General features: G+C 34.0%; 1 protein-coding gene across 1 annotated transcript in view; it reads left to right on the forward strand.

Moving 5' to 3' along the window:
- Nucleotides 1–8,003: 8,003 nt before the first annotated feature.
- The window catches only part of LOC145278129 (allene oxide synthase-lipoxygenase protein-like), a 102,753-nt gene continuing 83,383 nt past the window's right edge, over nucleotides 8,004–27,373 (forward strand). The window contains exons 1-5 of the mRNA XM_080130409.1: nucleotides 8,004–8,497; nucleotides 14,086–14,130; nucleotides 16,979–17,104; nucleotides 20,110–20,207; nucleotides 26,813–26,945. Coding sequence (XP_079986535.1) covers nucleotides 8,030–8,497; nucleotides 14,086–14,130; nucleotides 16,979–17,104; nucleotides 20,110–20,207; nucleotides 26,813–26,945 — 870 coding nt within the window. The 5' untranslated portion in view covers nucleotides 8,004–8,029. The remainder of the gene's footprint in view (nucleotides 8,498–14,085; nucleotides 14,131–16,978; nucleotides 17,105–20,109; nucleotides 20,208–26,812; nucleotides 26,946–27,373) is intronic.

Here is a 27,373-nt window from a genome sequence, read left to right on the forward strand (position 1 = left end):
ACAATCTATAGGCTGCACATTTTTATTAATAATATTTGTAATACTTTTTCGTCTACTCTATAATTATGAAGTATTTGGTGTATGCATGCAGTAGGTGTAGGTATTTATTTTATACTATTTCAATTAATATTATTAAGTTTCCTAATTTTTTGACCAATAATATGATTGTAAAATCCATTATTTATTAGAGTTTGTTTGATATTATTGAATTTAAAATAGTTGGGGAAGAGGAGATTAAATTCGCCCGGATAAATAAGTTAATTTTGGTTGTTTTGTACCGAAAGGGACACTCACTTGTATAATTCAGGGTAGAGGAATTTTTACTGTTCGTTTTTTATATGCTGACGTGGAGAATTCATTATTGTTAGAATCTATTAAAACGTTTAAAATGAGAATTATAGTGTTCGTGATTAATTCATGGGTGAACTTAAAAGCATATAGAATTAATATGTATGTTATTCTTTACACATTTGAATATTATTGCAAGTTAAATAATTTTTTAAATGATAAACACAAGTTTAAAAACATAAATCATAACCCCATACCTATCCTTAAGATTTAAATAAACAAACTAATCTCCGCAAATAACGTCGATAATGAGAAACTGACCAAAATTATATGTGATTACAAATCAGGATATATTTATTGGGCAGTTTAAAACCGACACGCTTAAGTTGTTTTTTACGCCCCATCATTTTCTAAACAACATCTCCCATTTATCAACTTTCAAATAAGAGTAATCAAACGATATCCACCTTTGTTCCTACCAAATACAATATTAAATCTCCCGGTCAAATCCTTCAGACTCTAAGGAGCAAGAAGTCATAAAATGGTATCAATGCTTCCTTAGATATTGAAAGTTTATTCACAACTGTTCCAGTAGAAGAAAGAATAGATATTAGTATAAAAACATGTATATAATAATCCTAATCAATGTTTCTTAAGACCTTACGTAAAATATTGTTGGCCTGTGAAGTCCTGTTTTAAGATCATCATATCTACATCTTTATACAAAATGATGGTATTGCCATGTGCTCTGTTTTGGGTCCTACAAAAAATAGTTGTAGCTGCGGACTACGAAACGGGTAATAAGTAATAGAAACGGGAGAAACACAGGGATGAGTCTATATTGTCGCTTGTTTGGGAAGTTAGGTGTCCGATGTCTGGAAAGTACCGTTAATAAATGTCTGTTGTAAAAACTGGTAAAAAAAACCTTTAATTTATTTCCTTTGTTTCTTTGCTAGACTTCATATACAACGTGTTGAGTCCGTTAAATGTTACGGGAGATTATTCAGAACCATTAAAAAGGCTGTACAATGTTACAAACGTAAAAAAATATATGATTTGATGGAACGTAATATAACGGACACTTCAAGTTACGCCGTTTTGTGCGGACGACTTTAAGAACAGGAAGTCGCTATTCTCAGTAATTATGCAGTTATATAACATAATGTTCAAACAACTATTAAAGTATTGTCGATTGGCTGTTATTTCATGAAATACTTAAGGTATATACATGCATTGTAAGGAATAGCACTTTAATATATTAGCTTCTAATTCAAATGATATTTAATAGTGTCGAGTTCAGAATAGTTTGCTTGAGTTTTCAGTTCAAAAATGTCATAAATATATATACAATAGGTACATTTCACATCTTTGTTGCGGTTTCTCTTTCTTTGCTTTAGTCTTTGCTGGACATTCTTGTATCGTGCGTGGAGACTCAGATGGCAGAGTACTCGTCTCGCATGCAAGTGACCCGCGTTTCAAATTCCGAGTGCGAATATGTTCTATTGATGAGCTCAAATAAGGGAGAAACATGAGTCTAAGACTTCCGGTCTGCAGTTTTCATTCTATCTGTGAGAAGCGGTGTTTTTGATTGAAAGACGAAACAAAAAATTAACCTCTGCCAAATTACTCATCCAATTTTTGGTCTAAAAATTTGAGATTATACACAGAGTGTATTCAGACACGAGGTAAGCTTTTAAATCGGTCTTTGATCAGAAAATTTGGCTGCCAAGGTGTCAAAGTTAAAAAGATTTGGCCTTTGCGGTCTCTAGCAAACTATTCAGCCAATTTTGGGTCTAAGCGTTTGAAATTTTACATAAAGAATATTCAGACATGCAGCAAGCTTCTTAATCAGTATTCAGGCAAAAATGTGTCTGGCAAGAGATCAAAGTTGAAAGAGTTGACTCTTTCAGGCTCTACCAAACTCCTTCGCCAATTTTGGGTTCAAACACTTGAAATTTTAGATGTAAGTTACCTGAACATGACTCAAACTTTTTTAATATATATATATATATATATATATATATATATATATATATATATATATATATATATATAGCCACATAATGTTATAAATAGTACATAGAGCCCGAGAAAAGCCACGTTGAACTGCTAGTATATATATATATATATATATATATATATATATATATATATATATATATATATGCAGCGACCTCATGATCTCGGAGGGTTGAAGGATTCTTGAACTCTCAGATATTCAAATTGGATGTTATAATACACACACACACACACACACACACACACACACACACATATATATATATATATGTATATATATATGATCTCACATTCAAGAAACACTTATATTAACACTTACGTACTGTAATAGTTGTTATATTTATCGATAATATTAATGACAATATTCATTAATTGTAACAATTGTTTTTCCTTTTAACCAGCTGTGCTGCATCCCTCCCACTGTCTCTCTCTGTCTCTTTCTTTATCTCTCTCTCTCTCTCTCTCTCTCTCTGTTTCTCTCTCTCTCACACTCTTCATCTCTCTCGTTCTTTCTTTGTCTTCTCTCCCTTTCATTACACTTATTATTTCTCATTGCGTCATCAATCTATCACGAACGCTTTTTTGGATTTTGTTTGTTTTACGACATATCAACCATTTTTATGGTTATGAAATTCCGAAACACAATGCTCATTGTAGATAGTTTTTTCTTTGTTATTCCCGAATTTATACACAGCATAATCACGTTAACAGACCGGTTCCCGTACATCATTGAAATCAAGTGACTTTAAGCCTGACCAGTGCTTAAATGGGTCACCATTTTGAAAGATTAGGTGATCTATGTTCTCTGAAGCCTGAATAAGCGTGAGCATCGCGTGGGCATGAATTAATGCAGCGAACTCACGACCCAGGAGGGTTAGAGGATTCTCGAACTCTCAGATATTCAAATCGGATGTTATAATACAAATCTACTGTTATATCCTCTGGACTATTTTGGATACTGTTATATTCAGTAACAATATTGAAAGTGAACTCTCAAATGCGAATCAGTCTATCCTGCTGGATTAAATATGTTTAGTGAAATCTTGCCCAAAAGAATAACAGAAGACAATCGCAGAATATTGTAGAGCCCCAAATTTTAATCATAAAATAAAGTAAATAATTTCTAATTTTGTCGCATTAATCGAAGTAAAATATGTCTCGTGTTTACTATTTATAGTTAAAAATCAAAACGTCTGTACGAATAAATCCGCACTTCTACTAGTGAGTGGTATTTTATCTGCAAATAGTTTGAATCCGGAAATACTTAAAAAAATTCTTTGAAAATTCTGGAACCGAAATTATTTAGTCTTAACAAATGTATCTAAGAAATACGAGGGGCTTTCAATAGTAGTGTCTTTTTATTTTTATTCAACCCACATTTATCATAAATGATTGAAAATTTCCTTGTAATTATGACTGGACTTATGAATTCATAACTGAAAGTCTCATCTCTCTGTTGCACATATTGATGGTGTGAGACTCGAAGAAAGAATCTCCTGTCATGAACGTGCGTCAGAAGCAAAGATGCGTCACTGAATTACTGTCAAAAGTGCATTGAGAATATTTGCTACTTTGTAGAAAAATACATTCTGGAGTAGAAAAAGTCGATTGCACAAGTTGTAATACTTTCGACTTCGTAGCTCTTTAAGATTTTGAGTTAAATAGAAAGGAAACTTTAATTTTGGATCGACTCTCGCACTTATTGTTTACATTGATATTGATTTTTTTTTAAGATTTTCATTTTTTTATTTACTTTAAGATTTTTGTTTAACTTTGAAAAAGTACAAGAATTTTTAGGAAGATTTAATAGCTAAAGTAATTCATTAATCAAATATAAATTACGTTTTAGTTATTTCATTCATCACTTTTTATATTAAAATTGAATTTTCAATTATGAAAACTCATTACATTCTTCTTTATTGTATCTCTCATGATTTGGACAAAATAAATACGTACATGTGAATAAATTGATAATAGACGAAAGAATAAATAAAGTTTAATACTTTATAAAATTGGATTTTCTGCAATTTTCAAATTAATTGTGATTATGAAATATATATTTTTTATTCCATTTTCACCCCAGGCAAGGCACATTGCCACTTTGATGTACCTATTTACTATGCCTCCCCACGGGACAGAGTAAGATACCAGGGTCGTTTATTAACGTGGAGAAAAGGTACAAAAATAAAAAATTGTCTCAGTCGTGAAGGACTGATCCTCCACCAAAAGAGAACAAAAAATGGAAGTGCAGCATCTGAAGAACAGATACTACACTTTGATCTTGACCAAAAGGGGGCTACTATCGTGGACATAAGCTGCAGGAATATTACGTAGGGAGTTGAGCAGCGAAATGACTTTTTCACATTACACTTGACCTTCTGTATGTCAGTACAGTTGGAAAAACAAGAATCCGGAAGGGATTTCCAAAGTTTTGCAGATCTGGAGAAGAAGCTATTAGAGTAGACGGCTTCCTTACATCTAGCTATCTCCACTGTTTAGGGGTGGGATTTTGCTGCTAGTCGGATTTGTCGGGGGCAATTTCGTCGAGGGGGTACAAGGGCTTGTAGTTTGTTGGAGCATTCACCATTAAAATAGTTGTAGAACAGGTGGCGGGATGCAACATTTCGTCGATGCGATAGAGGCTGAATCCTAGATGACACAACAGGACCTATCGGGTTGGCGACTCTCTTTTGAACCCTGTCCAAGAGCAAGAGACTAGTAACAATTGCACCAGCCCAAATGTCACAACAATACTCCATACATGGGCGAATGCTGGTCTTGTTGAGGTACAGGATACTTTCAGGTGTAACTTTCTAGCACGTAAGAGAAAGCCCACTTTTCTCACAGCGGCCCTTGCAGTGCTCTCAATATATCTGTTCCAACTCATGTTTCCTCTGAATTTATATTTGAGAAAAAAGTAATATGTTTGACGAATGATTCGTTTTAACCAAAGCATATATAGTATACATTACTGTGTAAGTAAAAAAAAAAGCAATGAAATTCTTTTCGAAGCATGCCTTATAGGATTGGTGCTCAACCACCGTTTTATAGCGTGAGGTTGAACAGCTGTCCTTAACTACTCTAATAAAAAGATTGCAGTCTTCATCAAGGTTAAGGTAAAGGTTAGGGTTAGGGTGTATCCTATTTTTAATCACCAGAAAGTTTTATACCAATTTATACAAAATGGATGGCTTCTCCCATAGCAACACTATTGCAAAGTAGTCACTTAATGCATATTGCCCAGAATCAACCTCAGTTTAAGTGCGATTGAACAATCACTATACAACAATTTTCCTCATATCTTAAATAAATATCTTATAGATATTTTATCTCATATATATCTATATATAAGACAATATATATATATATATATATATATATATACATATATATATATATATATAAAAATGCTCCCTATCTTAGGTCGAGCATATTGAGAAGTGATATACAAATTACCATTAGCGTATGAAGCGATACTCTTTGTGTAAACAAATTGAGCTTAATATTTGGACAATGTCAAAACATTGTTAATTCACTGTCCACATAGCAGCATCCGTATAGCGCAACGGTTAGAAGCTCCGACTTTCGTTTGGGCGACCGGGTTTCGATTATGGTTTTAGGTAGTTGCTTGTCTAGCTGCACTGATAAGCTGCGAAACAGTACTGTATGTGGAGGACTATATATATATATATATATATATATATATATATATATATATAAACACTGAAAAAACTCATTAAAAGTCCAATTTTAACGTTCTAATTGATGTGACTTAACTTTCGATTTCTCATTTAAGATTTTATCCTATTTTGCACACATTAAACACTTTTAATCCTAACTACAATTCAATATGTGAGTAGGAACATGTTTAAAGTGAGACGTTTTGATTTTAGATAAAAATGGAGATGAGTCTTACAAAGCAAAGTCTATAAAAGAACAACGCAGATTGAGAATGTTACCCTAAAAAAGAATTTTAATTTATCAATGTTTGTTTTTCGAAATTGTAATTTCATGTGTCACGAAAGATGTATTGCTATTAATTCGTTGATTATTGACGGAGCACTAATATTACGCGCTACCCTGTATTTAGGGTGAAAATAACCAAATGAAAAATTTAGACCCTTCCTACTGTCGTTAAAAATAAAGTCAGCAGCAAAAAATCAGCAAATAAAACACTCTACAGAGATAATCTTGCAACACTGACAACAAACTCTTACTTTTTCCATATCATTGTACAAATAAATATCTTATTATTGTGTTTTTTTAATTCCTCCGATTGTCATTATTGTTTATTAATTGCCGTAGTTATTTAACAAGTGTTGAGGTTTTTCCTTATTCATCGTCCACTGCTACAAGTCAGTACTTCATTTGTTATTTTATTACACAACGTGTTAAAAAGTTCAAACGAGAAACATTAGTTTATGATACAAAGATCGCCGTAAAATGTGTAGCCTATTTATTTTATTGATTCAAAACCGTTTTCTTCAAATTCTTTAAATAAACTTATGGTTGATATTTTGTTTTTATATTCCGTCCTATATGAGAGAACCGCTTTGTATATTCATGCAAGCGAACTAATGTTATAGAAGCACCAATTCAATTTATCTGGCAAAAAAATTAAACAAGCCTGCTTCAATTGCCTTGTAGTAAATACGTAGTAGATATTTACACTGTATGACATATAGTAGTCCATTCATCTTGAACTTTTACTTTGTTGTTGTTGAATTTATTACCTTTTTTTAGAAGTCTAGTCAAGGTATGCTGATTAAGAAAGCGACCCTCATCCGGTGGAATTATTCTTTCATGTTTTGTCTTTGTAGACCTCTTTCTGGTCCAGAAGTGAATAACAGATCCCGAGGTATTCATAATGCTCCATGAGGAAGTTGTAGATCAAAATGAGATCAACTAGTAATCGTCACGTTATTGAAGAAAAGGTTAAGCATCTTTAGTCGGCTTTACTAAGCCAGATCCGAGAGACTCTGCACCATTTTAATAGCTAGTTTTTTACCGTTTCACATATTATATATGGTGTTCTGAGGAGAAGACATAAAGATGGAGAAATAGAGTACACCTTGCTTTGTCTGCAGCATGAATTCAATGTTTAGATGGCTTTACGGACGATTCAACCAGAAGGTCAAGACCTTTTTCACTCACCTCTATCAGTGTTATCACGGACAATAAGAGACCAGTTGAAAGGAGAAGTCATTGCAATATGGCAGCATTTATTGACATTAAGGCATAATTCCCAGGCTAATCACAACGCCCTGCCCCATCGCCGCAATGTTGTATCCCTTGCCTGTTTTACAAGTATCTTAGTGGAATGTGCTCTGGCACACCTGTTGCAATTGTGCCCCGACGTACATATCCACGGCAAACCCACTTAGAAACAAAATCACATCCTCCACTATTGAGGTTCCTAAATGGAAGAAAAATTTCGGCTCAAATACTTTCTTCCCTCGAACAGCGAGACTTTACTACTTGCTTCCCTGACTATACAAATATGTAGAAAATTAATTGTAACGTAAACCAACATCTTGTTAATCTTTCCTAGTCTTCGTCTCAAATAGTAGCCCCTTACGTCCAAGTGGCGATATGCCTTGTTAGGGGGTGAACGTGAGTAAGAAAAACGTCTCATTCAATCTATAAGTATAGTTTAATGCTATTTTATTCTATATTTATTATTATAAATATTTTTCTTACTTTTTCATGTACACTGGACGTGATGGCGACTGAAACTGTCTGCCATGTCTACATCAAAACTGGCAAGAAGAAGAGTTCATCCTCGAACGCCAACGTATTTCTCATCCTTTCTAATCGACTAGGCAAGACTACTCATCCTTTCAAAATGGTAAAGTTATTCAGAGAAAACTTCCGTTCAGGAATGAACGAGAGGTTTAAGATAAGACTTCCGGCCAATTTTGGCACGGTGACGATGATTGAATTTTGGAGGGACACTTCCGGTATTTCGCCAGATTGGTACGTGGAAAAGATTCAGTTGGAACACGCCGATCGAGAAGAGAAGACGATTTTTCCCGTATTCCGCTGGATCGAAGCCGATTTCCATTATCGATTATATACATACGATACATTCATTCCACAGTTTGATCCCAACAAAGGCCAAAGGTTAAAAGAAATTGAATTCAAGCAATTGAAATACGCACCGAAAATTGTTCCTGGTCTGCCCGTCATGGTAAGCTTTGTTTAACTTATATAATGAATTACTCGTCGTTGTTTATTTTCTAATCGATGAATAAATGTGGGTAATTTATAAATCGGCATTTAGGCTGCCCTCTCTCTCTCTCTCTCTCTCTCTCTCTATATATATATATATATATATATATATATATATATATATATATATCTTCTATCTATATATCTATAATAGTAAGCATGTGTGTAAGGGCAACTCTCAACCTATATACTCAACGATTTTCATCTACGGACTTGGAATTTGGCATATAGGGTATTCAGGTATGTGGAAACATTTTAATCTGTTTTCATCCGGTCTAAAAGGGTAGCTAAGTTGTCAAAATTGAAAAATTCGTACCTAGGAGTGATCGGGGTTTATCTGCTTATCAACTCTTTCACGAATACGCATGCATAAATCGTATACATGACAAATTCCTTGCGTTAAAAATAAGTAAGTATGAAAACACTTCTTAAATATCTTGTCAAGCTGGCCTCATGGTTATCGTACTTGATACACTGTCTTTAGGTTTTGGTTTCGATCTCAGCTCTAGTATTTTTCTACTTAGAAGAAGTGAATTGTTTAGAAAAAACATAATACTCGCATGCACGTCTCAGTTTCTATATTAATTAAAATATATTCATGCGATTTTTTAGTTTTTGTTGTGGAAATAGATTAAATCGGCCGTTTTCTATCAACTCAGTTTTGGTGCCTTTCTAGTCGTGAACTACCGTAGTGCACTGGGAGGAAACTTCACGTGCTTCCCCGCAGTGACTTAGTCCACAATATGTTGTAATCTTCATTGCACTGTATCGATCATACTGTTGATCTTATAAAACTATTTTATATAATTTTTTTTTATATAATTGCTCAGTTTAAAATTAAAAAGGCTCATGGTTCAAGCTGCGCTCTAAACAGAAACGTCCATTTCGAAACACGCCCCTTTCCTATTTAAAAATAAAGTACTTATTGTTTATTCATACGGCTGGCTATTCTGCGTGTGCGGTGATAAAACTTATTAAACGCACTTGTGATGTTAGACTGTTTAAGTTTGTTTAAAAAATTGACTGTTTCCTTTTGAATCGGAATTTTTCGATTATTGATGTCGATTGGAGACATTCAACTACAAAACCTAAGAACACTCACAGACACATGAAGTACATTTGTATGACTTTTTAATTCGGTTAAGCTGTTTAGGAGTCAATAGGGAACAAACTCACTCGCACACAGAAACACGCACACAGACAATGTGCCTTTTATATATAAGTTGAGCTATAGACATAAAAAGAACTCGCAATATTGATTTAAACTAACAGTTACGTTTCTGAATTGAGATGAGGATTGGTTATATGTATTATTATTCATCGGACTACTGTTCTCATCTTGAGTGTGATTTTCACAATGTTTCGGTCGATATAACCTCCGACTTTCTTCTGGTGTATCTTGTCGAACTCGGGAATGTTTCTGTCGAACTCGGGAATTTGGACGGAATTTCGAGCGGAACCCTTCATTTACTTCACAGGGTTATTGTGCTCTTGTTCCGTCAGCCATGATTGATTATACGTCCTAAGTAATTCGCAAATCTATATTTCGGTCGCCCACACTGAGGCTTGAACCTTCAACCTTCAGGAGAATATCTCTTTTACAATTGATTCTTCCCAGTACTCTAACCACTGCGCCACGGGTCCTTGCGGACAATTCTCGTACGAATTTTAGGAGCCTTAAACCTACTTTTTATTGCAAATATCACTATTTATTACTAATTATTACTATATATTAACGTATATCTATCTCTATACTTATTACTTGTATATATTAATGTTTTTACTTATTACTTTTATGCATAATCTATTATTTATGATTATTGGTTCCCATATCGTATTGAATTCTATACTAGGTCTACTTAGCAGTTGGTTATTCCCCGGCATATGTGCTGCTTCTTTCAGTCGTCTTAATCTCCACTGTTTTTCTCTGTCTATAATTTAGATCTATGTCCAAGGAACCTATATCTAAAATTTCAAGTGATTAGACCCAAAATTGTCGGAGGAATTTGATAGAGTTCTCAAAGGTCAATCGTTGAACTTTGACCCGTTAATCGCCAAATTTCTGGCCGAACACTAATTACATCGATTTTCCCAAATCTCAGTACCCTGTATATAAAATTTCGAGTCTGTAGATTTAAAATTGACAGAGTTATTGTGTAAGGAAATGTACACAGACACACAGATACATACACAGACAGATCGTAAAAGACGCTTAAATATAATATTTGGATATATGCAGATTTCGTATTTATTATTATACTAGCCTGGGGGTCGGGCATTGCCCGGGTGGTTTGAGGGTTGGGTGGAGCAAAAAAAAAAACACAATGGTAAAAGGCAGGCAGGCTCGAACCCGTACCACGAAGTAGGAAAAAACGTGTAAAACAAAACAAAAAGTGACGACTTTGCTGTTGTCCCCAGTGACAAACCAGAAGTTACGTAGGTTTAAATTAAGGCTAGCCAATTATAAAAATTATATAAAAATTTCTTAAAATCGGAAATAAAAAGAACTAAAATAGAAAACGCGAATGTGATGAAAAAAACAAAAAAAAACGAACGTGATGCAAAAAAAACGATGTTCAAACTTCTTTTAAAAAAAAACTTAAAAATAGAAAGAAAAATGTGTGTGTTGGGGTGGTAGATGGAAACTAAAAGTAATAACCCTGTCTAAATATTTTTTAAAAAATAACAAAAACAAAAAAAAACAGCGAAAAAGTTTGGAGAAGGAGGTAGGCACGAAGGCAGGTACTTTAGAAGAGTCGAAAATAAGCGTTTAAAAACCCAGGTCGTCTTGTAAGTCAAATATCAGGCCGCAGTAGCAGCAGTAACAAAAAAAAAACGAATTCACAGCGCGAATTTTGTAAGATAAAAGTGGCTGCAATAAAAGATTTTTACGGTGTCGTTTTGTAATTGTTAGATATTATCATCTCGGTAGCGTCTAAAAAGTTATAAGAATGAGCGAGCAAGCAGAGAAACAGTCGGTAAAAAGCCTTTGCCGGACATACAGAAAAAATGCACACAAACACACAAACAAATACACTAGACTAGCGGGGGTACCCGGTGTGGCCCGGGTGTTTGTAGGTGTGTGTGCTGGGAGGGATGATCAAAACAACCCTGTTTAAAAAGGCGTTGGCCGGGTGTTTGGAGGTGTAAAAGAAAAAAAAGTTTTAGTAGGAAAGTAGGCTTGAACCCCGAACTTTTGAAGTGGAGCTGGAAGCGAAATGGAAAAAAAACCTAGGACCTAACCATCTTGGCCACGAGAGAAGAGGAATGAAAAAGCATCTTAATTAAACGTTTATAAAATGAAATTGGCAGGTGCGAGAAACTTAAGTTGCGTGATGTTTGACCTTGAAACATGACGCGGCTGCAAGCAAGTTTTCGTTTGTTTTATACTGAAAAGCGAGAGAAACACGCGGCTATGGAAATATCTGGAAAAATAGCGCGTGAAAGTCAGGCAAATTAAATACACACGCAACCCTAATTCTTAAGTCGTAAATATTATCATTTGAACGTGATATAAAAGTTTTAAGAAGAAGCGAGCCGAGCGAGAAGGCTGACGAAAAAGCCTTTCGCAGACATACACAAAAAGCGAACATACATACATACATACATGCATGCAGACATACATACACACATTTTCGCTTTTATATATAGATTACGTTAAAAAAATCTAAACCTTAAAATCACGAAACAAGAGCCAGTAGAACAATCTCTATCACGAAACTGGCCAAACATTTTAAACAAAACTGTCTCACAATTGAAATGGTACAGAATCAGAAAACACATCTTCCACTGAAATGCCACTTTCCCCCAAAAAGGTCAACCAATAGCGTTCTAAGTATTTTCCGGATGAATTCACTTAGGGCTATATAGATAAGGAATGATCTGTAGACTGGCAAAAACAGGATCGCTCCACTATAATCGGGAGGGGACTAGAATAGCTGCCCTGATGAGTAATGCTTTTAAAAAGATGAGTTGTCTTAGCAATGACGACAAGTGCAGGTTCTGCCACACAGAAGTACAAAGCGTGAGTGACCTGACATTCAACTGTGAGGTTCTGCTGGGGGACGGCTAATCTATGCTGTGACACAATTAAGTGTGTAATTATCTCCACTAGACGATCGGAAAAAATGTTAACTATCGAATGCAGCGCAAGTCCTGGGTACATAGACAAGAAAGAAGACTTGAAAATATATTATACATTATCCACTATGACTATGCTACCGTTACGTACATATAAAATTATACCTAACATAGTGATATAATGCAAGGAGGAGAAAGAAGCAACCTTAGTAGAAGTTATTACCTCCAATGATGTTGGGTTAAACAGATAGAAGAGAAAAAGATAAAGCAATACCAAGGTCTTGTGCCGACAACTGGAATCTTAGGAATATCTTCATTATTCCAGTAATTAAGGAGGCAAGTGGACTCATGAAAAAGAATGTCCAAAACTACAAATATACCCGGTGGGCCAAGTGCAAGAGAGTGTTGAACCATTTCATTTAAAAGGACGATTAGAATCTTTAAAAATGATTTCTCAGTTGGAACATAGAAGATAGTGGGTGAATTTTTGGCATCCATTAGGATGCGCCGATCCCCTGCTTGAACAAACTGGTAGGAAAATTAAATAAAATACAAATGTGAGTATTTTGGAAATTTTCTATGTAAATATTTGATAATGCATTAATTTGCCATTCAGTATTCTTTCTTAAACACGTCACACGCAAAGACGATTTTTTTTTCGGGGAGAACTAAATGCTGTCTCATTTTTTTCCGATAATAAACTACTTATTGTTTCTTAATAAAAAAAATAAATAAAGTCCTGTTTGAAATTGTCATTAAACAAACTGCGTCATTGATTGTCTTAAAGAGGTTAGTTTTTTTGCATGCATACCAAGACCCAAAACTCACTAAACGATAAGGTTTATTATGTGTAAAGTGATCAGGTATCAGAGATTATTGGTGATGGAAATCGAGTAGAATTAAATTATGTAAGGGAGTGGCTCAACAGGAACTTGTTTATATTAGACTTGAAGGCGATCATGTTGTAGTTATCTAGGTATACGGATGACACAGAGGTCAATATTCGGGCAGCTCTGGGAAAAAATGGGCACCATAGAGGATTGAATCTTCAATTTCCCGAAAACGTTACTAAGAGCAGTGTTTCACTTAGAGCTTATATTTGTTACGCCACAAATTATTAGAGGATAATGAAAACGAATGAAAACTAATTAAAATATAAAAGTATGGAAGTGGCATGTACAGACGGAAGCCGTATGACGTCATTTCCGTCTATACGTGAACTAAGGCTTGAATATATTATTGTAATACAGTAGAGACAGATATACAGATAGACAGACAGACAGACAGACAGATAGATAGATAGATAGATACATTCATACATAGATAGATATATATATATATAGATAGATAGATAGATAGAATGAAGATGCACATGATTAATTATTTAGATAGATGAAGCGATAGAGAGAGATGTACATATTGTTTTCTGTCTAATATTTTACAAATTCTCTATTTAATTTCTTACAGCTGGAAGCATTACCGGATGATGATGATTTTACCGACGAATACAAGGTAATTCACCAATTCTTAATGACTTCATATATGTTAATATACGGCATAATCACGTTTGACACACCGGTCCCCGTTAGATCACTGAAGGTATACAACCATAAGCCTGGCCAATACCAGATGGGTGACCATTTGGAACTTCCAGGTGCTGTATGTGCTCTCGGCTTATCTAGGTATACAGATGACACTGTGTTACTAACACAATCTGAAGAGATCATCCAACACACACGTGATACTGTAGTGGAAGCAAGTGGAAGTAAAAGACCCGTTTAAACATCTTGAAAACGATAAGCATGGTAGTATTCAAGGACACCAAAGTTCCAACATACAAGCTAAAATGTCGCGGTGTACCAGTTAAACAAGTGGTAGATCTAAACGAGAATCCTCCCTTATAATTTTAACCGGTATTCTGCTGGTGGTATTTTTTACGACCCTATCCAGCTCCAGCGTAGTATAAACGCCTCTAACCTCTTTATGTTTAGAACGGCTTTCGGAATAAACTCCTAACTCGAAAACTATACTATATACTAAAACATACTATAAAAATTATAGAGTGTGATCTTATTCACGCCGCCAAACAAGTTAATAAATTGATATATCTGGATTACTGGATCACATCTGATGGAAGGTGCACTACTAAAATACAAAGTCGCCGAGTCGCACCAAAAGTTGCATTCAAGCGACTGTTATCAGTCATGATCAACAGAAACATTAAAATAGACACTAAATTTAGAATACTCCGAACGTATGTTTGATCTGTTCTTTTATACGGTTGGAGTGCTGATCAGTCACATACAGCACGGGGGAGAGACTAAAGGCAACTGAAACTTGGTTCCCGGGGATAATTTTGAAGATACCATGGATAGAAATAAAAAAAAACAAATCAAGGGGTATTAGAAGTGGCTAATACATATAGGTCTCTAATAAACAGAAACAGTACCAAAAAGACAAATGAGGTTCAGGGGGCATATCTACAGAAAACGTGGAAAAGAACAGATTATTTTGACGGGAAAGATCGTGGGTAAAAGAAGACGAGAACGATAGCAAGAAACATACGCTGATAATCTGAACACCAGGGCAACATAAAAATGATGAACAACAATAAATTCACGAATGCCCCGAAGGGGAAAGATAGAAGGAGAGACATAGCCATCAATATCTGTACTAGGAAGGACACCACTTGAATAACAAAAATGAATATATATATATATATATATATATATATATATATATATATATATACTAGCATGGTCGCCTGGCGTTGCCCTATATATATATATATATATATATATATATATATATATATATATATATATATATATATACTAGCATGGTCGCCTGGCGTTGCCCGGGTTTTTGGATGTGTATGTTGAGCAAAAAAAAAAAGTCGTAGTAGGAAGGCAGGCTCGAACCCGTACTGCAAAGGTGGAAAAGAACGAAGTAAAACCTAACGTTTATGATGTTACGACCACCGCCAAACCTGGAGCGACATTTTTTAAATTAAGGCTAGACAATCTAAAGGAGAGGATAACTTTAAAAAATATCGGCGAAAAAAAGTGACCCCCCTCTGTAGAAATGTGCCTAGTTAAAGGAAAAGATATTAATGTTTTTAGCCAATTTTTCGATATTTGTCGTATGAAAGGTCGAACTTAAAAACAATACTGATCTTGGTAAACTCCGTCGCCTCTATTGAAAGTTTAAGACAGACATGCAAGCATACATACATACATACATACATTTATATATTGGTAACTAAAGATTTTCGACCTAAACTGATGAAAAAGCTTTCCCTGTCTCTGAATACCCTTTATGTAAAATTTCAAATATTTAGACCAGAAATTGTCTGAGTAATTTGGGAGAGACCGCAGAAGTCATTTTTTTTTTACTTTGACCTCTATTATGACCCCTTAAAAGTTATTGTTTTGGGCTCAAATCCAGTTATTAAGTTAGATCCACGGCCAAGGAAGTTATATCTAAAATTTAACGTGCGTAGACCCAAAATTGTCGGAGAAGTTTGGTAGAGTCCTCAAAGGTCAAATCGTTGAACTTTGGCCCCTTAATCGCCAAATTTGTGGCCAAAAACCGATCATATCGATTTTCCCAAATCTCAGTAACCTGTATATCAAATTTCGAGTCTGTAGACAAAAAATGACAGAGGTATTGTGTAGGGAAATGTACACAGACACACAGACACACAGATACACAGATATACAGACACGTTCACTTATATATATATATATATATATATATATATATATATATATTAAGTAATGTGAAACCGGGTTTTCTGTGATGTCTGACGAGGCTGTTAGATCGTAAACATGGTCCAACATCCGAAACATATGTAACCAAACAGCCAAACAGATAAAACGGTAATAAAAAATAAAACACATATTTGCTCTGCAATAATATTGAGCACTCCCTTCAGGTTTTTACTAATTACCAGTTTTACCAAATATATATATATATATATATATATATATATATATATATATATATATATATATATCTCAAGTTGTTGTGGTCACTGCCCCAATTAATATGGACATTTTTGACATTTTTGAGTTGAAAAGTAAAAATAAGAAGAATCAGCTTTTGGCCACACTTATAAGAATAACTACGTGAAAGTATAATCCGTGTACTGCGATTAACATATCAAATATCGTAATGAAATGAAGAGCCAGTGAAAAGTTTGAGAAAGAAAGAAAAAAAAAGATTTGGCGGAGCGGTTACAAATGGATCACATTAGTTGATAATAGTAGAATATTTTCTCGTTATTTATTTATTTTTTGTTTAATCTACTTATTTATTTATTTTTATTGTTTATTTATCTACTTACTTATCTTTGCAGAAAAAGTTCTTTTTCCTGAAACTAGAAAATACAGCAAGAAACTTATGGGCAAAATTGTCTTTCAATCGATGGAGATGCTTGGAGGATATTCTCAGAATTTATGACAGCAAAAGGACGTTGCCAATCGTAAGCTTTCTTATTTCTCATGACATTCGCATTTAAAAGAAACTCGGCATCACGCAAAGAAGCAATTTTGTAAACAGAAGAAAAATAACGTTATAAACAACTAAACAAAGTGTGTTCGAATCGTTTTATACATGTTTTTGTCTTTAACTCAAAAAGTGACATCGAAGGCGAAGATAATTCTAACAATTTTAGGGTGGTGATGAACTTCTTTTTTTTTAATAATTTCGTAAGCCGATTTCCTACGAGCCCAAAAATAAATAAACGTTAAGAAATCTTTTTGTGACATTCTGAATTTAAAAACAGACTTCATCGTCTCATAGACACGTTCGTGCTGCATGTATAGTTTGGGCATTGCCACACAAATACATCGATTCTTACTAGTCTGGGATAAGTCTCACCTCAACGTTATAAATGCAGGTCTCGGCACCTGAAAGAAACGTGTTTGTAAAAGTCAATAAACTTGCTTTTATCAAGTTATAAGTTTATTTTATTTACGTCCATATTAAGAGAAATCAAATTTAACACGGTTTTATTTGATTATGTATTTATAGCCTCTTTCTTATCACGTGCTCAAAAGGTTTTAATTATCTACCCTTTTATGGTATTCTTTTTAATTAAAGACGGAAATATTTCACTTGTGTCAAACAATGCAGAATTGCCCTAAACAAATATAAATGTATTCTATAAAGGATCAGATGAGGGAAAGGTTTCATAATGTTCGTTAACAACAAATAGTTACACTCATGATGGTCTTTAAAGGTTGCATTACCTTTCTGTAGAAGAAATATGGGTTTCGAGTGCGAATAATGGATAAAGAAAAGCAAAATTGGGAAACCATACGAATTTATAAAATGTATAGACATACATAACATATATATGATATATACATGACATATATATGACATATATATGACATATACATGACATATACATGACATATATATGACATATACATGACATATATATGACATATATATGACATATACATAACATATATATAACATATATATAACATATACATAACATATATATGACATATACATAACATATACATAACATATACATGACATATACATAACATATATATGACATATACATAACATATATATAACATATACATGACATATATATGACATATACATGACATATATATGACATATATATGACATATACATAACATATATATAACATATATATAACATATACATAACATATATATGACATATACATAACATATACATAACATATACATAACATATACATAACATATATATGACATATACATAACATATATATAACATATACATAACATATACATGACATATACATGACATATACATAACATATACATAAAATATATATGACATATACATAACATATATATGACATATACATAACATATATATAACATATACATAACATATATATAACATATACATGACATATACATGACATATACATGACATATACATAACATATACATAACATATATATGACATATACATAACATATATATAACATATACATGACATATACATAACATATACATAACATATACATAACATATACATAACATATACATGACATATACATAACATATACATAACATATATATGACATATACATAACATATATATAACATATACATAACATATACATTACATATACATGACATATACATAACATATACATAACATATATATGACATATACATAACATATATATAACATATATATGACATATACATGACATATATATAACATATACATAACATATACATGACATATACATGACATATACATAACATATACATAACATATATATGACATATACATAACATATATATAACATATACATAACATATACATGACATATACATGACATATACATAACATATACATGACATTCAAGAAAATAAAATGCATCAGTTTTAGTCCTTCTTTTAACTCCTCCTGTGAACTCAGATTGAGATTATGTGTCCAATGATATGATAAATTATATGAAGTTCGAAATAATGTAAGGTTAAGCAGAAAAGGGCCAGTGTTATTTTGAACGTTGAATTTTACATGGACTACTTCTCATTAAAAACTCGACATACTAGTCCACTCCACTGTTTATCTATAGCAGGATTGATTCATTAAACAGTTAACAGACTTACAATTCCAGAAAAGTTCTTGAAGTATATAATATTTTGCAGGCGTTATTTTGCATGCGATGTTGGTATTTGTAAAAGGATGTTGCTTAGGTTTTTCTTTTTTTAATAATTTTTCTCATGTAAGCAGAAACAATACACAAGGTAAATTAAGTAATTTGATTACACAGGACTTTGGAAAAATACTTCGCTTCTATTAACTATTATCATATATGCAGCTGATTACTATTCCAGTCCGCATAATCACGTTGACACACAAGTTTTCTAAGATAGAGGTAAAGCAACTTTGAGCTTAGTCAGTACAATATGGGTAACGATTTCGAAATACCAGACGATATATGTAAGATATATGTAAAAAATATATATGTTCGTGAATTTGACGTTATCTGAAAATTTCCTTCGAGAGAGAGAGCCGATTCAACCCGCCTGGATTAATGCCACGGCTCTTTCTTACTATCTATACTTAGAAAGATATGTGTTCTCCGCCTTACAATATTTAATATTGCGTGAAATATATTACATACAATATAATTGTTATCAAAGATTTTTAGTGGTTTACTTACGGTTTGGATAAAAACTCAAAGAATATTGTGGAATTTATAAGTCTATAAGTTATTTTTTATTTCAATTTTAAGCAAACGGGCCAAATTAAGTGGAAACTGTGTACCTTCACGACTCTCATAAAAACTTCAGTTTACATTTTCATGGTGTTTCTGAGATTGACATAATACAGCTGAAGAAAGACGAAGGGCAACATTGTCGAAACATTGTAAAATATAAAATTCTATTGAATGATATTTTTTTATTTAATGCGTAATATGTTTATGATGGTTTTAATGTTTTGAATTCGCAGGCTGTGGATTATTGGCTGGATGATATTTGGTTTGGTAGACAAAGATTGGCTGGATGTAGTCCGACACTAATTACATTGTGCACGGAAATACCGGAAAAGTAAGTAGACAAATGGCAGATATTACAATGAAGCAACGCTTCACAAACAAACTCGTGCTAGAATGTAAGAACTACTTACATACTTTACAAATGTGACGTTTTTAAAATTATGATCATTTAAAGGAATTTCAATTTTCACTTTAGGGACACGTGTAAAATTATGAATTGATTGTGTTATAATATATAAAAAACTTTACAAACACACACACACACACACACACACACATATATATATATATATATATATATATATATATATATATAATTTATGAACCCTTCCATAAACATAATCAAACATTGTTCTACATAGATCACAAGCCCAACCATCCGAATAGTATGAAAAAGGCACTTATACATAGCATCTCAAAGAAATATCCCCAATATCACAAAATAAAGCATATTATAACAAAGCCTTAGCTAGATTAGGATATAAAGAATAAATCAAATTTGTTAAGGAGACTCGAAACAATAACACAAGTACAGAAAGAACAATAAAAAATGCAAACGTAATATCTTAAAACATGTCTATGAAGAAATATAAAAAAGAAAAAAGTGCAAAAGCCAATGAAAAAATAGAACATACAATAAAGATAACTTAAAAGCTAGACAATAATAAAACCAAAAGAAAAGTTAAAAAGAAAAATAGAAGGAGGAGCCAAACGTGGTTCAATTCACCGTTCAGCCACCACATAAAAAAATAACATCCCGAGGGAAATTTCCCGCAAGGTAGTAAACTAAGTAAGATAATTAATAAAAACACTGTTACGCTATCCTTCTCAACATTTTTTTAAATGGAGAGTAGATAATACAGTGGATGTGTTATCGGCAGCTCCAGTAACTCTCGCTTCTCCTATTTTGTCATTAAGTCCTCATTCAATGAGTGATTTTTCTGACAAAGGGTGAAGAAAAAGCTGCTTAAAGGTCGGTAGTACTTGGTGACCGGTAGTCTGAGATGTCGGAAATTTTTCTGTCTCTGTCTGTCCTTGTAGCCATGTCACTAGTAAGGGTGCTGGAGGTAAACGTTTTGTCTGAGCTGACGTTATCCGCCTGATAGTCAGGGACCCGGACCTTGGATTAACCACTAAGGAGGCTGTCCTATCAGCAGGCGTAAAGTACTGGGACTGCTGTATTGCCATTTGGTGAGTGGATCTGGATCATGCAGTAGTCTCTGGTGGGGCCTCTCGATGCCATACTAGTGGGTAATTGTTACGGCTTTACCTTTTCGTGTGCTAAAAAAAAATCCTGTCTTTTTCTCTCTTACTTTCCTTCTCAGTACCAAGTATGCCGACCTATTCCACAAATCCCCAAACCTCAACATGAAATATCTCCAGAATAAAAACTCGATTACACCTAGAACCCCATCTTCCAACGTAGACCCCTACTACCAGGTCTCCTTCTCCAACATCAGGGGTCTACGTTCCAACCTTCCAGAGGCTGAAACCCAATTACAGGAGAAGAAACCGGACATATTATTTCTAAGTCAAACTGGAATAGGGCCGACCACTTCCCTAGATGAGTTCATAATTAACGGATACTCTAATTTAACAGCTAAATCTGACACCCAAGATCGCCATGGGCATGGAATATGTGCCTACATTAAGGATTGCTTCCCGTGTGGCAGGGATATCTCTAGAGAAGATACTAATTTACCCTATATGGGCTTCAGGGTTGCACGTGCTAACATCACTGCATTTATATTTGCCCTCTATAGGCCCCACAACAGCGGAGTTACTATCTTAAAGAGAATATCTGAGAAAATAGACCACATACTGTCTTCACATCCCTCGGCTTACATCCACATCTGTGGTGACTTAAACGTCCATAACGTGGAATGGCTGACCCATTCAAATAAGACAGATGATGAGGGGAGGTTTTGTCATGATTTTGCCATTGCTTATGACCTCAGTCAGATTGTTCGCGAACCCACCCGTGTGCCCGATACACCCGGTCAATATGCCAGCCTCTTAGACCTTTTTCTCTCAACTTCCCCTGAGCTATGTTCATGTTCCGTTCATTCTCCTCAAGGATCCTCCGACTACTCCGTCGTATCAGTTAAGATAAAAACGAAATGTAAGAAGCCCCCAGACGTACCCCTCCACCGTACTGTATACCGATACTCTATGGCTGACGGGGATAGCTTCCGTACATTCATATCTGATTTAACTCTGCACTCCATGTTTAAAAAGGAAGTGTCCTCTATAGTATCAGATTTGACCGAATGGTTTATTGTAGGCATAGACCAATTCATACCATCTAAAAGATTCCAACAAAAACCTAACAGCCAGCCATGGTTCTCCCCAGAATGTGCTGCTGCTATCGCGCACAGAAATCACTTTTTCCATAACTACCAACGTAATAGATGCACTGATACTAAAGCTGCTTTCAGGACTGCCAGCAACCACTGTAAAAGAGTAATAAAAAATGCAAGAAAGCTATATGCCCAGTCTGTTAAATCCAAGGTAGCTGATCAGCGGCTTGGTTCCCACCAGTTTTGGCAAATAACAAATAGGATCCTGAACAGAAGTGTGCGTTCTATCCCAACCATTATCAATGGACCAGAGGTCATCTCGTCAGCGTCAGACAAGGCCAAACTATTTGCAAAGAACTTTGCAGCTAATTCTACCCTATGCGACGAATGCCATTAACTCCCCATATTTCCTCCTATAACACAGAACAAGCTAGTTAATATACAAATATCCGTTCATGAGCTCGCCAAGCTAATCAAGAACCTAGATTCCAGTAAAGCAACTGGCCCTGATGGCATCCCAATTATAGTGTTAAAAAAGCTTCAACCAGAACTTGCTCCCATACTTACGAAACTATTTAAGCGCTGCCTTAAGGAGAAGTGCTTTCCGACTCCCTGGAAGACAAGTATGCCCTGTATTTAAGAATTCAGGTGATAAGTCATCTCCCTCTCAGTACAGACCAATAAGTCTCCTGTGTGTTATGAGTAAGTTGATGGAATCCATATTAAATAGAGAAATAGTCAACCACCTCAGCAGGAATAACCTTCTTAGTGACACACAATATGGTTTCCGCTCTGCAAGATCTACCGCAGATGTGCTGACGGTTATATCCCACATCTCTTGACAAAGGCTTCCTTTCTAGGGCAATTGCTCTTGACATATCAAAGGCCTTCGACAATATATGGCATAAGGGTCTACTTCACAAGATTTCCAGCTACGGTATAACTGGAAATGTTTCTCAATCATTAAATCATTTCTCTCCGATAGGCTCATAAGAGTAGTGGTAGATGGACAAAAATCGGAGGCTTGCAATATAAATGCTGGAGTCCCTCAGGGGTCAATCCTAGGCCCAACTCTCTTCTTGATTTACATCAAGGACCTCCCTAAACACATACTTAAATCATTCGTTGACATCTATGCTGATGACACGACCACCTACGGCAACACATCAAAGGCTGTAAATGACAAAGTTCTCTCTGATTCTCTCTCGTCTGATCTCGAGCGCGTGGTTCAGTGGGGGAAGATGTGGCTGGTTACCTTTAATGCATCTAAAACCAAACTCCTATCCTTACATCATCAACGCTCTGATCCCCATCTGGCATCAACTGTGATGGATGGCTCTCGTCTGGGTGAGGCCCTGTGTTTTGACAAGCTTCTGGGTTTGACCTTTACTCCTGATCTGAAATGAAACACGTACATCAAGTATGTTGCCAAGGTCGCTGGAAAGATGCTGGGGCCCTTCTACCGCTCCAGAAGATATCTCACTACTGATGCAATTCTCTATCTATATAAAAGCCAAGTACGTCCAACGGTGGAATACTGTTGACATATCTGGGCAGGAGCTGCTAAAAACAGCATATCCTGCCTTGACAGAGTACAAAATAGACTTCGTGGCTTAGTGGGGGATGCCCTTTTCTCTACCTTGCAACCTCTCTTTCACAGAAGAGACGTTGCGAGCCTATCCTTGTTTTATCGTTATTTTCATGGCAGGTGCTCCTCTGAACTCCAATCTCTGGTCCCCCCTCGCCAATCATTCACGAAAAACACCCGTCTAGCTGAATCCACTGTGAAATATTTCCTCCACTCTATATCTGTGCCTAAATCAAAACGCGGATTCCATGAACAAAGCTTCTTTCTTAGAACTACACGCCTGTGGAACTCTGTTCCGTCTGCCTGCTTCCCACCGGACTACAACTTGGATGTCTTCAAGTCCAATGTTAACAAATTCCTAATGAACCGCCCCCTTAAGTAAACACTTTATCAAATCTCCACACTAACGTAATGTACTTGCAATAACCCTTATCCCTGAGTGGCTTCCGGGCCTTGATAAGTGGTGATCACTGTGTAAAAAAAAAACATCTGCTAACTTAACAAATACCATAATTGGCTGCGACAATTTTTTAAAAATAGAGATAGGACAAATGAAGTTGTAATAAATAATGAAACTAAAGTATATCTTGGGAGCACCTGAACTTTCTTTAAGGACAGATATCGTAATCACCTAGCATCGTTTAAAAATGAAACTGAGAAGGAAAATAACACTACAGATAACGCAAACAACAACAATAGATAAAAATGAAAACAACAGTAGAAAGGATCATAACAATAGTGACAATTGCAATAACAAAAATAGGAACAGAACCAATTGTAATAACGAAAATAACAAGAAAACAACTAAGAAAAACACAACCACTTTAGTAGTATGAATTAAGAGATTAAAGAAAAATATAATTGAATATGAATTGAGATGGTCAATAATTGATAAAGCGGAAAAATATAAAGCAAATCAAAAAGATGCAACCTATGTATACTAGAAGCATACCGTATACTTATATCAGAAGAAACATTATTAAACAGACGACGAGACGGGATCCACGGATGTCTGCACAGAAATCGATACTTAATTTAACGCATTAGACCGGATTAACAAAAAAATGTTAACATAAAACTATTGAATCAATATAACTAAAAATGAATAAAAGAAAAGAAAGAAACAATTAAATAGAGTAAGGAAAAAAGTAAACGTATAATATAAGGAAATAAAAAGGTGCAAGGGAAGTAACCCTAGAAATAAAAATATATACCATGAGAGTAACCTCACCTTGACACAAAGAAATTAAATAATAAATAAGAGTTTTAAAACCAAACAAAAAGGAATATTAGAATAAATACGCATACATGTAGAAATTAAATTATAAGAAATAGGAAAAAATTAATAAGGAAAAAATAGGAAATTAAAACAAAAAAATTAAATAAAAAATACGAAATCATGGTTTAAAACAGAAAATTATCTAAGGATATAACCCAAGATAGCTGACATGTGGCAGCGTGGCGTTGGAATTTCTTTTCCCCAAACACCATGTTTATCATGTAAAAAATCAACTTTTTGTTGTTAACATCAAATGGAAAAATCATCTGAAAAATTGGTGGCGACAGGATATTTTTATGGACACATAAATCGTAAAATTGTGTTCCCACTAACGACACAGGTGTTATGAAATAATCCAGGAGAAAATTAACAAAAGTTCTGTAAATGAAAAAGTAAGTCGTTGAATTTCAACAGTTTTGCACTATATATATATATATATATATATATATATATATATATATATATATATATATTGCAAGGAATCTACGCTAATCAGTCAACGTTTCGATATTTCCATTCCCTCAATCAGGACCCCTAAAAACTAAGTTTTGACGAAAAATAGAAATATTGAATAGTGTAAACATCCACGTAGACTCCTTACGATGTGTATATAATTTTATTTATAAAATATCTACATTAGCATTATGCAATTTTGAAAATATTAGTTTTAGTTCAGGTTATCAATATACTTGAAATTAATTTATATATGTATATATATACATATATATATGCGTGTATGTATATATATATATATATATATATATATATATATATATATTCATATGTACATACTGCTGTTAGAAATCAGTTATATATCGACCGTAATATGTCATTAAGAGACTAAGGAAACACTTTTTTGTTGATATAAAATATTTAATTATAAAATTATAATGTTCGAATTCTATAAAAGTGTTGTCATTTTGTTTTGGGAATAATTGACTGTTTTGTCAGAACAGTAATGTAGAAGTTCCGTTTCCTCCTTAATTTCTCTTACAAACAATACAATATTTTGTACTTCTCATTAGTACAGCTTGTCGACGAAGTGCATAGATAAAGATTTTGAGCTGTCAGAGCTAATGTCTAAGTTTTTTAGCATGCTTAAATGCATTTAATTTTCTTTCCATGGATAGTTACTATTCTATTTGACGAGGGAAGAATAAATTCATTGGTTGATATAATAATTAAATGAATATTTTTGTGTTAGGAAACAGTTGCTCTCAAGAATTGCGAATGGCAACGTAATTAAAGGAATAAATTGTAAGATGGTCAGCATCATGATATTTGGAATATATAAGTTTATCATTTGTTATATATATATATATATACATATATATGTATGTATATATATATATATATATATATATATATTGGATACTATGCTTGCATACAAAATATTTATTTGTGTCAAATAATATACTTTCGGGTGCCATGTGAATGACATTACCTCTACAATTTGATTTAAATTATAAAGTTGAGTTTTGTTTTTTCAGTTTATGCGTGGATGACGAAATCATGCAACCTGTTCTTCAAGAAGAAACACTCGATTCTTTGATCCGAAGAAAACGTTTATTTTTTACAGATTTAAAGGAATTAAATGGATTGGATCATCCAGACGGACTTGAGGTTTGCACAATTTTTTTTTTTTTAGTTTCATCCTATATATAATAATTTTATTTCAGAAATTCCCCTCTGGACCAAAATACCATATGTTTACAACATAAGCCACATACAAATTTAGTATGTCTACAGTATTACCCACTATCGTATGTAAGATTATAACAACAGTTTAGACACATTTATTCGTTAAAATAAAATCCTAATTAAATCCTAGCTGTGACATCATCACCATCGCAATAACCTACAGGAGAAGTTGTTCACACTTTTCATCCTAATTACAAAGTCCTCCCACATTCTCATGGTACACCGCGTAAATTTACACACAGAGTACTTATATTGAGACCCCACCCTTCGTAACTGATTCGTAAACTCATAGACATAACACTTATCATTCATTCCTCGACACAAAAATCAATAAGGTCTTCTCAGACATG

The sequence above is a fragment of the Euprymna scolopes genome, chromosome 6, assembly GCF_053919585.1.
Source record: "Euprymna scolopes isolate OS-2025 chromosome 6, ASM5391958v1, whole genome shotgun sequence".
NCBI classification, from domain to species: Eukaryota; Metazoa; Mollusca; class Cephalopoda; order Sepiida; family Sepiolidae; genus Euprymna; species Euprymna scolopes.